Source organism: Thermobia domestica, chromosome 3, assembly GCF_964235325.1.
Source record: "Thermobia domestica chromosome 3, izTheDome1.hap1.1, whole genome shotgun sequence".
NCBI classification, from domain to species: Eukaryota; Metazoa; Arthropoda; class Insecta; order Zygentoma; family Lepismatidae; genus Thermobia; species Thermobia domestica.
The window spans coordinates 161,574,961-161,587,634 of NC_137456.1; the positions used below are offsets into that span (position 1 = coordinate 161,574,961).

Below are 12,674 nucleotides of genomic sequence, written 5' to 3' on the forward strand. Positions count from 1 at the left end.
AAAATTGCGGACACATAGATATAACCAGGATCAAGAGACGTAATTATTCATTTATATAATTAATTAAGTCACATATTATTATTATTTTCGTTTATTGAACGAAGAGTAAATAATAAAAATGGAGGCTGCGATAATGCAGTGGTAGAGATCCCACATCTGACGTGTGGTGTCCTGATTCGATCTCAGTTCCGTCTAATATGCGTTGTAGCACACAAACACTGTGTGCGTGGGTTTTCTCGAGATTCTCCAGTTTCCTCCCATTTTCTTCAATCCACCAATATCATCCATCTCATTGTCACATTCTCCCTTAGCCTCGGTACATAATTATGCGACGTTAAACTAAAAAGGAAATGATTGATTAACTGGTCTACATTTAATGGGACACCAGTAGCGACGCTATTTGTCCCCGCTACGAATAAAATATATTTAACCATAAAAAAGTCATGCCCAATGGAAGATACTCCAACGAGAGCAAATTAATTTTCTATTCATTTGTTCATTTGCTTTTCTTTCCTTGAAAAAACTACGGTAAATTTAGGAATTACGGTCAATGCATTGAACATCCCAAAATATTTGGTTGCCCATGATACTGCATGTTTTATTATAACAATTATTATTATTTGTAATGCATACCTGTTAAGACTCTGCTCTGATTATTTATCTCTCTGCTTACTTATATATATATATATATATTTATGCAAGGATTTTTTTATAGGAATGCATAACAAATAATGAAAACAATATGTCATTTACATTTGAAGGGTACAAGGAAAAACACGCTACGTCTAAATCACATGCTTTTTGAGATATTTGTCCCTTTAGATAGCTAAAGGTGGCATCTTTCCAATAGTATAACAACATTGAGAAAGTAACAGTTTGATCCCGTTTCTAAAGGATTAAAGAAATCCCATATAAGGAAGAATCCGCTTCGTCGATGTTTTAAAACCACTCTCCTGAAAAATTTACGAAATGTGACTTTGTTTGTTGTTCCCTTGTACCCTTCATTTGTATGCTTACGTACTACTTGAATGAGGTAATGGATTTTTAATTATTTCTCTTATACAATATACAATTGAAATGTTCCTGTTTCAGGGTTCGTAGTGGTCTGGTCCCTCCTAAATAGTTGAAAAGTGATCAAAAGTACATGAAAAAGTGATCAAAAAGTGCATGGGTTTTCTCGGAGTTCTCCCGTTTCATCCCACTTTCTTCATTCATTTCTCATCATCACCGTCTCCTTAGTCTAGCCGGCATAACTGTGGGAGGTACAACCTAAAGATTTCATTTCACTTCATTTTATTTGTTTATTTCTTTTGGTAATACATTATTGTACCGTATAACCTACTAGGGCCGACAGCAAGAATGGAAATTTCCGTTCTCCATATTGAATTTAAACATACTTTCTGATTTTTTAATCCCCAGATATGCTGCTATATTATTAAGATAACCCCTAGATGAGAGAAATGACACCTAAAACGAAGGAGAAAGTTTTATCAAATAAAGTTGTCTTATTCTGAAGAGATAATCCTAAGTTCGTAACATTTTAACTATTCAATAATGACATGCCTCACCTGTACAAATGTTTAGCACGAATATGACCACTCAGCTTTCGCCATGAATCAAATACTTTCTCATTCACAGCCGCATCAATTTCTTGATCCGTAATTTCCGTTAAACTTCCTAAAATCTCACCAGTACAAGGATTTTTAACACTGAGACTTGCATGACTTGTATTATTTCCATTTCCTGAACTACCGTTAATAAAACTTCGGAAGTTTCTGGCATGATCTTCAATCCAAGCCTGAAATTCCAAGAAACAAACTATTAAGACATAATGTAAGAAGAGCTCAATAAGTGGCTCTATATGAAACGAATGTTATCTCGTCTTTAAGAAAAAAAAAAAAAAAAAAAAAAAAAAAAATCAGATATTCATACATTTATTCAATCGACGTAAATTTTTTCCTCTTTTGAGTTTCAATCCGAAGGGTAGTATTAGCACAAACCTCGTCTTCTACCTTTATTTATCATAACGAAATTATTACATACAATGACGAGCACAAATAAATACATATAGAAGAAAACGCTTCCGTTTCACATTTTAAGCATGTGTTCAAATACGTAAAGAAAAATAATTACGATAATAATACAAAAGACAGATAAAAAACGAACAAACCACTTGGCGTAACGGCCCATTTGTGAGCCTAAACCTGCTCCAGCGCCATCTGCTAGCGACCGGCTGAACTACGTCTAACCTAGCGGCAAGCACGTGGTTAGCGCACTGCAACGCCCTGTCTCTAACAGGCGCATAATGAGCTTTCTAGACGTAGTGGCCGTCACGTCTTGTTTTCACGTGACTCCCCAGTTTGCCTCATGATGCTGGGTGCACGCCGAGAAATTGGAAAGCACCGGCCGGGAATCGAACTCGGCACCACGCGGACGAGTCCAACGGAATTACCAAAAGACTACGGTGTTCCCCATAAAAGAAAGATATGATTTCTTAAATAATAATCCAAAGTTGTCTTTCACGTTCTAAAAGCGTAGTGAGACAGGAATCGGATCTACATAACATTTCATACTTATCCCGGCTTCCAACTTTCATACAAATAACCTGACGTTCAAGTTTACCTTGATTCTCATAGGGAACAATAACAGATTAAGAAGAAGAATTGTTTGTTTGTGTTTGTTATGAATGCGTTAAATTATCTACTAACAACTTCAGTTTCTTTCTTGCAAGCATGTAACTACATGGCGTCACAAGGGTTTGCTACAATCTCCCCAGTTTTTAATAAAGTTCTTCCTTTGTATCTTTTCATGTGCCAGTCCCGTATAAAAGTCAATTCATTTTCCATTATTTTACGTTTCGAAATATTTCTGAAATAAGGACACTTCACAGAACACACTTCTGTGTGCACATAATACTCGAGGATCTGCTTACTGTTTTTTTTTTTTTTTTTTTTTTTTTTTTTTTTCTAAATGACATTTTAACATTCACAGGTGTATTTTAGCAGTTTTCTACAGCTAAAACTGAAATTAAATGCCAACTTTGGCAGGTATGACATATTAACCATGACTGAACGGGGTAGAAAATAAAATGAATTCTGTAGTTTTAATATTTCACGTTTATGGCCTTCAGGCTAAAGGAGACGAATGGTTAATGATTATGAAGGAATTAATGAAATGACAATGTGGGAAGAAACGGGAGAACCCTCAGAAAACCCATGAGCACGATGTTGTTCACCACAAATTCATATGGTATGGGATCGAACCCAAGTGAGCGCACTACCACTGATTCGCCATGCCCTATGAACGTGGTTAAAGCACAGATTATAGCCCCTTACTCTTCTTGAAGTACCTCAGATTTATTGCTCTTAATCTGATTTGATTTTCATCCTTTTTAGCTTAGAAAAGAAACCGAACTACATATACTATTGAAGTTTGCAGTCAAGGCATTCCACTTCCAGCAGTTATTGAATTCAATATCACAGCTGCGCAGTTGCGAGCATCAGTATGCGTGGCCTGTTCCTTCCATTTCTTCAATATAATACGAACAGAGTTACCATTCTACGAGATTTTGTTGTGCATTTAATCGAGGTTGGAGTTACATTTCATTAAAAAATGTGCATGTTTGCACTCAGATTTTTCATATAGAATACCACATGAAGATTTGATTTTTCAGTACGTTATATGTTGAAATATCTTAAAGCCCATGTAGAGAGTGAAATACTTTCAGAAATGCAAGTACCATTATAAACAACGATTAAAAAAAAAAAAAAAAAAAAAGAAAGAAAGAAAAAAGTTATTTGCTGTGTAACAAATCCTTACAAGACGAAGATTAGAGCATGTGAACAACTTTTTGACTATTAAAGACATATCCATAAAGCGTATGAAGTATGAAGAAACATCTAAATTATATTTTAACATAAACTCGAGATCACTACTTATCCTCTCAAGCTATTAGTTTCTAATTACATATTATGCTCGATAAATCCGGTGAACGGTTGCTGCGCTGAGAAGTGTGCAATTTGCAAATGAAGTCACAAAAGGATAAAGTCAATGGACTTTGCAATTTTAATTCGTCTTAGACGTTAGCGGAATAAATCATAGTTATATGTAAAGTCACTTAAGCTCAAAGTTCAGTCATTGAGAATTAAGCCTACAATCCTTTATTCAAAAGGAAAGGCAACGTTGAATTTAAAATCAGAAGCGTAATTTCAGCTTTAGGTTTGGGAGAAGAGGTCACCACCCACAAGTTTCACGTTTTTTATTAGTATACAATTGATTAAAATATATATATATTACTCAAATACAAAGTGGACAATTGTCCCTGCCCTCTCCAAATGACACTCCTGTTCGAAATTGCTAGTCATGTTGCTTATTATTATGCGCTGTTCAACATGAATTCCATACATGTTTAAAAACTACACTTCAATAGATTACAAAAAATCCAAATTGTATATTTTCAACTTTACAATAATGAGCAATGAAGAGCTTTCCTCAGAATAGCGTAGTGGAAAACCCAACCCATTGGGTTTTAATAAATTTTGTGCCTACATTTAAAGCCATATTCCTACTGAAAACACTCTTCAAGGATTTATGTTCTATTGTACATACGAAACTACAAAATTTTCTTGTGGGTAATACTCTCAACTCTAGTGCGGGTTCTTGATTTGATCCCAGCTCCCGCCAAGTGAATCTTGTGGTGGACAAACACCATGTGCATACATTTCCCAAAGGTTCTTTCATTTTCTCTCAGTTTCACCATACCACTATTATCATTCATTGCTTGTACAGTTCAATGACAATATAATATTCTATTCTAACCATAGTCTCCCTTATCCTCGATGCATAATTGTCAACATTAAACTAAAAAAATATATAAAAAAAATAATTAATTAATAAAAAATGTCGCACAAGGGATCCGTAAAGCCCCATTCGAGTTTCGTGGGACACATTATGCACCATTGACACTTGCTTTTACAGGGTGGAGCAGAGGAAATGCACGTTTTGATTTTGAGCGACAGTTGGCAGATAGTTCAGACAATGCAGTTTCAGTCGCTATGGAGCGTTGGAGCGTAGAGCATTATGTTTGCAGCTCTTTTTTAAAAAAGAAATTCTGTGGTCACAGTTCAGCGTCTTTTCCGTCGAAAGTTTAATGTCGAACGTCGAGGTACAGTTCCAGATCGAAACACTATACTCCGATGGGTTGCAACCTTCAGAAGTACTGGATCTATGATGAAAAAGAAAATTTGAGATCATCATGTAAGACGCGATGAACCGAGTGACGTGACATACCGAGCGATGCAGCCTGTCGCCTAGCGAAACGTTTCGGACTACCAAGAACTGCCCTTTTCACTCCGTCTACGTTCTCCGGAGTTCGAACTGAACGGGGAAGACCAGGTGGTTTCATCACAGATTCAATACTTCTGAACGCTGTAATCCATCGGAGTATAGCGTTTCGATCTCGGACTGTACCTCGACGTTCAACATTAAACTTTCGACGGAAAAGACGCTGAACTGTGACCACAGAATTTGTTTTTTAGAAAAGAGCTGCAAACATGATGCTCTACGTTCCATAGCGACTGAAACTGCATTGTCTGAGCTATCTGCCAACTATCGCTCAAAATCAATACCCCTACCCATCGTCGAGTACTAGCGGTTTAAAAAACATGCGTTTCCTCTGCTTCACCCTTTATTTTGATTTCTAGAAAGAAAGAAGTAGATAATTTTGTAAAGTTAGTAGTGCATGGTGGGTAATTCTATATAATAGTCTATAGAGTAAGACTCAACATTCAAATCTCTGAACCAGCAGTCATGACTAAAGGTTCCTTTAATTCCCTCAAAACGTTCCAGCCAATACTGGGATAGTACTGGAAGTTCAGGAGCCAGGGATAGCAAACGACTTTGTATTTTTTAATGAAAATACTGGAAATGGATTTATTTTAATTTTCACGTCCCATTGCCAATTTGCTTTCTTAGATTTTACGATTAAAGGGTTTTTGTAGCATACGATAATTGCACAATACGTCACATATTCCACCAGGTACGCAAGAATTTGAGAGTTTCGCGATCTGATTGCCGTTAGTGTTGAGAAGATAGAGGCATGTCTTGCATTCCATCTTCACTATCTTATATAATATCTAGCATTCCACAGAGTGTCTACCAAGCAAGCATAATAAAATTCCCTGACTTTCCCTGACTCTGTCGCTATCTTTTTTTCTTAGTATAACTCATGAAAAATAACTTATATTTAAAGTGAACTGTAAGTTTTCATCATTGTTTATACGCTTATACAATATTCTACAAACGTACAAACGAATCAATTCATTTATCTGTAATTTATGACTATTTTAGTGGCCTCCCTTCATCCCTATTTATTTTTATTATTTAGTTATCACACCATAATAGAATTTAAATGGAAAAACTTTTGGAAATAGGTTTCCCTATACAGTAACTTTCTTGTTTACACAGATAGTTAACTTAGACTATTATCACAGACGTTATACAATTTTCCACATACATACATAACTCTCACTGAGTAGTATTAAAAGTTCAGGAACAAATATACAACATTAAAACTGTATTTACATGCACTTCACAACATTAGTCAAATTCTTTACAGTTTCTGCAACACTTCTATCTGGTTGTCTAGTGTTTTCTCGCAGTTTGGCTTTCTTAGCTTGAAGTTCTTTGCTTTTTAGAGCCGTTAGTTTTCGCTCTGATTATTCGTCCTTCAGTTGTTGCTTCTGAAGATGACTTTCTGCTAATGCTTTCTTTCTTTTTTGTAATGCATTTTGCATCTAATGTATTATGGGCTTCGTAATTTCGATGTTCAGAATGCCTCCCAATTTAAGAACACTATCATACACTAGACGTTGTGCAATAAGTGACACTTTTTGAAGGTTAGGCAATAAGATATCTTTGTTTACTGAGAAGCCAGACTCAACAGAGGCGTTTACATGAGATATAATAAGGCATTTCTTCACAAAATGATACAGTTGTTTATATTCCTCTTTGCCTTTGAGTAGTTGTGAGTATAAATGATCTAACCTGTCTGCTTTTCTTGAAAAGGACTCCAAATTAACTTTCAAGGTTGGGGAAAGATATGTATTGCATTTTTACTTCATCTGCTGTAATTATGTACAGCTATATTGAAAGGCGCTGGGAAAGTTGATGAATATCAACACACCTCAATCGGCAGCCAATACTGCTGCAAACATTGCACAAAGAAAACGCTGATACTGCTTGCGTTATAAGAAACTGGAGCATGGCAAGGTTTCTCAGTTAAGCTTTGCTGGGGAAGAACAAGCACATAGTAAACAAGAAAAAAAAAAAAAAAAAAAAAGTGGACATGGGAGGATAGCAAAAAGCAAATAATAATAAAAAAAAATAATAGTGAGAATTAGTGACTAGTTCTCAGAAATAAATGCTAAGACACATTTTGCATTTAGCTAATATGTAGCAATTTAAATTATCACTGGAACTGCCCTTGGCTTGTATTTTTAATAATTCAATGACTGAAAAATGAAGGAAATAAAGGACAAGATTAAAATATAGGACAAATATAGATAAATTTCCAAAATATAGAAATAAATAGGAAAACAGGACAGATGGGAGGAGGCCTGGGTTTCTGATAGCGTTATTTAACAAAAAAAAAAAAAAAAAAATCAATTTTAGGTGGGTTTTGTGGGAAACTGAAAACTCTTTCGCATGTTATTGAAGTGACACATATTTTGCACCCCAAAATGTTAGTTCTCCCGGTAGGGCCATAATGACGAAATTTGGCATGCTTGTAGGTTTATGAGGTGCGTGATCGTAGCCCGAGCTAGCGCGAGGGTCTTGGCGGGAAGCCCCAGCTAGCTTTAGGCTATTTCTCATTATAGAGATCCTGGTCAAGATTTTCCCTGACACACAATGAAATTCTCTGGTAGACACCCTGATTCCAATTTCACTACCTTTTGTCTTGCATTCAAACCTCACCATCTTATATCATGTCTTGCATTCCAAATTTTCATGATTTGCTCATATGTAATTTTCTTCCGAATCTGATCTTTCATTTCACCCTCAGCATCTTTGAGATTACTTAGTTCAAGCACGTCTTTTCTAAATCGACGAATACCTTCCCTTTGTGTGAAGACATCTCACCCACTGGAAGCTAACTGCATCTTCGTGCTATGCCTCATTCTAAATCAAAACTGTTCAACTTTCTTACTTCTTTTCCCATATTTCTTTCTTTCTTTACCCATCTTTCATATTCGAAGATAAATTTTTGCTGCATGTGGTGTGAAATTAACACATTGGTGGAAAAGTATTTTAGATCGCTCAGCATACAGTACATCGCCCGTTTCGCACCACAGACTGTGTGTCTGTAGAGGACATGGTGATCTTAGTTTGATAGCCTCGGCACATAGACTACCGTGAACGGATATCTGATTGTAGTATTTGTAGAGGGCTTGCTGCTAGCAATATGACAGTTTTCAGACAAGACGCATGTACTTACGTGTGGATCACATTGTGTGTCTCCAATACCACAACGACACTAACGAGCAAGCATTTTTGAGTGCGGCAGTATATTGTGGCTGCGAGAAGTGATATGGTTGTCCCGTTCAATTGCCGCTCGCATGTCATATTGTGTCGTGTCAGTGGGGATATTCATGACGGGAGTTAGAGGTTTCCCATAGCCAATATGCTTTTTTCAATGCCTTCGCAACGTACCGAAGTGCTTCTTAAGGACCATTTGGGCTGCCCTAATTGCCAAGTTAGTGCAAGAACAGGTACTATGGTTTCCCGAAAACTAAACACAGTAAGAGCACAAACACTAAACATTCGATTGTTGAGTATTGATCTATTATCCTGCGTTCCTTTCGCACGATTACTTCTGACATCTGCCCATCACCAAGAACGTAGGAATAAATTGTAAGCGTGTTCTCATTTGGCATATACTATAGGACCCACACTTGACTTTCTGGTATTTGATAAGAGAGGGGAGAATAAGTTACATATCCCATTAGCCTCTAGTCTTCATTCAGGAAACTATGACTAGTACTTCGTGCATACCGTACGTAAAATTGTCAATCTTATCCTCCGACCTTATGTGGACACCTTCTGGGATCCCATTTTCCAGCTGCATATCGCAGGTTTTCATACCGTGAGCTGAATCCGGCATGACCTTCCGCTACACACCTTCTCTAGGCTGCTAGTTCTCCGGACTCAAACCTTATCGAGATGTGTGAGACATAGTAGAACATACAGCCGGCGTGCTGAAAACCCTATACAGAGGGAAAACGGCATGAAGGACAACTCTATTTTCGGAACATGAAGGACAACTCTATTATCTGGGGGTTGAAAAATGGTTTATGCTTGCCATTTCTGTGTGGAAGGGATGAGGTATCAAGGGTTGCCAGCATGGTGAAGTGAATTTACTGTACGCTGACCATCGAAAATTTGCTCAAGGAAACCAATCGGAAACTGCAATCATAGTTTCAAAAAATGAGCTGCTGTTTTTGAGTACAGTGTTCTTTATTTACGTAATTCAGAAACTATGCATAACTGAAGTAAGTGAACATAGTAGTCGAAACAAATCGTTTTTGGAAAATAAATAATTCGATACAGCAAATCTCGTGCCACTGATCTCCAACGATGGCAAGCTTGAATAGAACAACTTTTAGAAAAGTTTTGAGAGGAACACGTTATTAGAAATTTAGTAGTTGTTTGTCGTTGCAGCAAGTTGTAAGTTCAACATTTTAGGGCTTGTGGTCTGTCGATTGCGGAATTGTTATTCTGGTTCGTGTTTTTGTCACTGCTGTTGTTAGTATTATTTTTGTAATCGTGGTAATTTTGTTGAACAACTCCGTGTGTTTCTAATCACTGCAAGAACATGGAAAATGGCAAAACAACAGAAAGTGAGGGGAGAGAAATCATTAATATGTTAACGACTTCTGTAACCAAGAAGCTAAAAGTACGCAATAATTGCACTATCACTAGTGTCAACACAGTCCAGCAATTGCAACAGATACTTGTCTACAATTAACAAGATCCGCAAAGAATAATAATAATAAAAAAAAAAAAGCGACGTCATCACAGGAGAAACCGCGTGTGCTTGTGTACCATGTACGGACGTATACTCGTTTTTGCACCGGATCTCCTTTTCAGATGCACAATAATACTTACAGTGGCCCTTCTACATATGCTCATTATAACTCGCCTTGCACTATATTTGAAATTAATGGACTCTTGACAATAAGGGCAAAATTATTACATCATTTACTGCTTATCTTAATTTGAACTTTGGCAAATATACAAAATAAAGTTGTGATAAACAATAAGTAATTAACGAATCTGAGGGATGACAACTATATATACCGTAATTATTTGAATATCTAACCTCTGCTAAACTACTGCTTTCATTTACTGGTCCGTATTCCATCGTCTCAAATATTTCAGCTACAGTCTTCATTCTTCTATCGTCTGCTTCCGAAAACCCTGCCATTATATCATGTGATGGATGAAAACAAAGTTCAAAACATATGATTTGAAAAAATGAACTTATAAGCGACAATTTGAATTATTCTCCATATTGTGTCCATGAAGCCGTGCAGTTAAAGATTCCGTAAGTTTCACTAAGGGCCTCGTTCGGAGGCGGTTGCATCAACGCAAAATTTTTGATGCAGTTACAATAGTCGACATAGTAATTACTTGTTTCATTATTTGCGTTGCAGGCAAAATTTGAGAAGAGCGACACGGAATGAAGCCCAAAATATCCAAGTTTATAAATTTTTACAAGGGTACCAATATTTGGGAAATTTACAGCAAAATGCACTATGCACAGAGAATAATAAGTACAGTAAGAATCTTTAACTGTGGAACCACTCTGAGTCTGTATCTACAACCATACAGAATTCACCCATGAATATTTCGAAACTTCACTTTTATAATATAAATATAAAAATATAATATTTACAGATAAATATTTCGAAAACAATCTCAAGAAACTGATTTTTCGGCTTCACAGATATTCCTCTTGATTTATCCTTTGGAAAGGACTGGCCACACATTTAATACATTAAATAACTGTAATTTCTTTAGTCTCAAGGGATAAACTTTCATTTTTATCAGTGAGACTTCCCTCACAAAGCATCTCTAATATTGTCAATTAAATTTGATAGCAATAAATAAGGGACCTTGCTTCTCGCACGGATCCATATTTCTTCCCACTTTTGTAAAGTTCAATGAAACCACAAAAAAAAAAAAAAAAAAAAAAAAAAATCACCCTTTTCTAACTCTATGAATATTTATTTACTTTTAAGGTTCCATTCCGTAATAGTTTGTAATAACGCAACACAAAATCTGTGTTTAATTCCGTGTGTCAACAGTGACGTAACTTGGGGGAGAACGGGTCTTGTGCCCCGGGCACCGGATTGCGGGGGTGCAAAACTGAACAAATATTTATTTTCACTATAAGGTAAAAAAAAAAAAATTTAGTAAACTAAAGATCATAAAAAATACCTAAGAAACTTAACAGGACAACAGTATCATATATCCATAGAGCATAAGTTAGTTTCAAAGCTATTTTTTGAGGACGCTGTAAAAACTTTTGTAGCCAAAAGAGCCCGCAAAGTTAAATTTTAGTTCCAGTTTTTTTATTTATCTTACATCGATTTAAGAGATTTGCAAAATGTCTAAGTATAATACTCGAGACAGCAGACTGACTTTTTGTCATAACTAAGGATTCTATTCTAAAGCAACAGACTTGATTCATTCTGTACGTATGCATAGCCCGATATAATTCCAAAAACATTGTGATTTGCAGTTATTATGATAAGACTATAAGGATATGTTAAGCACGAATCTCTCAGATTATTTGACAATCAAATACTAATTAGTTTGGTGTTTTATCTTGTACTAAAAATTAAATTATGTACTGCAATTTTGAAACCAAGATTTACCACTTGAAGAAAAAAATTGATTAGAAGAATTGCTGTGTGATGCCAATATCAGGTGTAGTCGGGTAGCATTTTGGTTTGGTTGGTCGGGGGGGGGGGGAGGTGCTAAGTGAAATGTATTTGTTCCGGGTGACAACTAGCCACGTCGTGCTGTGTACCAAAGATACAAATGCGCATCCGTAGAAAGATTATTTTCGGAACTGAGGTCACCTAGTGTGCGTCAAAAGGTCCATGTTCTCAAGTTTGCGAGTGCATAGCGCGCAATGCGCCAGATGTACCCTCATGCGCAAAAAAAAAAAAAAAAATGCGCGTATACTGTAACTCACAATTTTTCGCAATTATTCCATTTACCTCATGTTTATGGGTAAAATTCAGTTATTAGTAAGTGGACATAATAGAAAGCAATCCATCTAAGGAGATATTTCCAAAAAATATAATAAAATAATAAAAGGATCAGCAAAAAACAAAATTATGTTCGATTTTATGTATACTGGCAATAATGTTTTCGAGGGATTTTTTGCAGAGAGAGCAGAGCGCAATTGCAGAGGGAATAACAGAATTTGTATGGGGAGAGTTGAATCAAGGAACTGGAAAGAGGAGTAAAATATTGCATTTATTGGCTTAAATCTAGGGTGTAAATTGTCTGCCAAATATAAATTAGTTTCTGTAACCAAGATGTTGTACGGAAATATAAAAACAAAGAGAAAAACTGTCCTCTTAAGTTTGGAAGTGACATGC

General features: G+C 36.1%; 1 protein-coding gene across 3 annotated transcripts in view; it reads right to left on the reverse strand.

Annotated features, from left to right (window-relative positions):
* LOC145680852 (aldehyde dehydrogenase family 16 member A1-like) overlaps nucleotides 1–10,609 on the reverse strand; it is a 78,920-nt gene extending 68,311 nt beyond the window's left edge. Inside the window, exons 1-2 of one of the 3 annotated variants that reach the window (XM_081751978.1) lie at nucleotides 10,379–10,609; nucleotides 1,569–1,798 (exon numbers count right to left, since the gene is read on the reverse strand). In XM_081751978.1, coding sequence (XP_081608104.1) covers nucleotides 1,569–1,798; nucleotides 10,379–10,483 — 335 coding nt within the window. In that variant the 5' untranslated portion in view covers nucleotides 10,484–10,609. Of the gene's footprint in view, nucleotides 1–1,568; nucleotides 1,799–10,164; nucleotides 10,277–10,378 lie in introns of those variants that run through there. The other 2 variants (XM_081751979.1, XM_081751980.1) reach the window with 2 other exon arrangements.
* Between the last annotated feature and the right edge of the window lie 2,065 nt (nucleotides 10,610–12,674).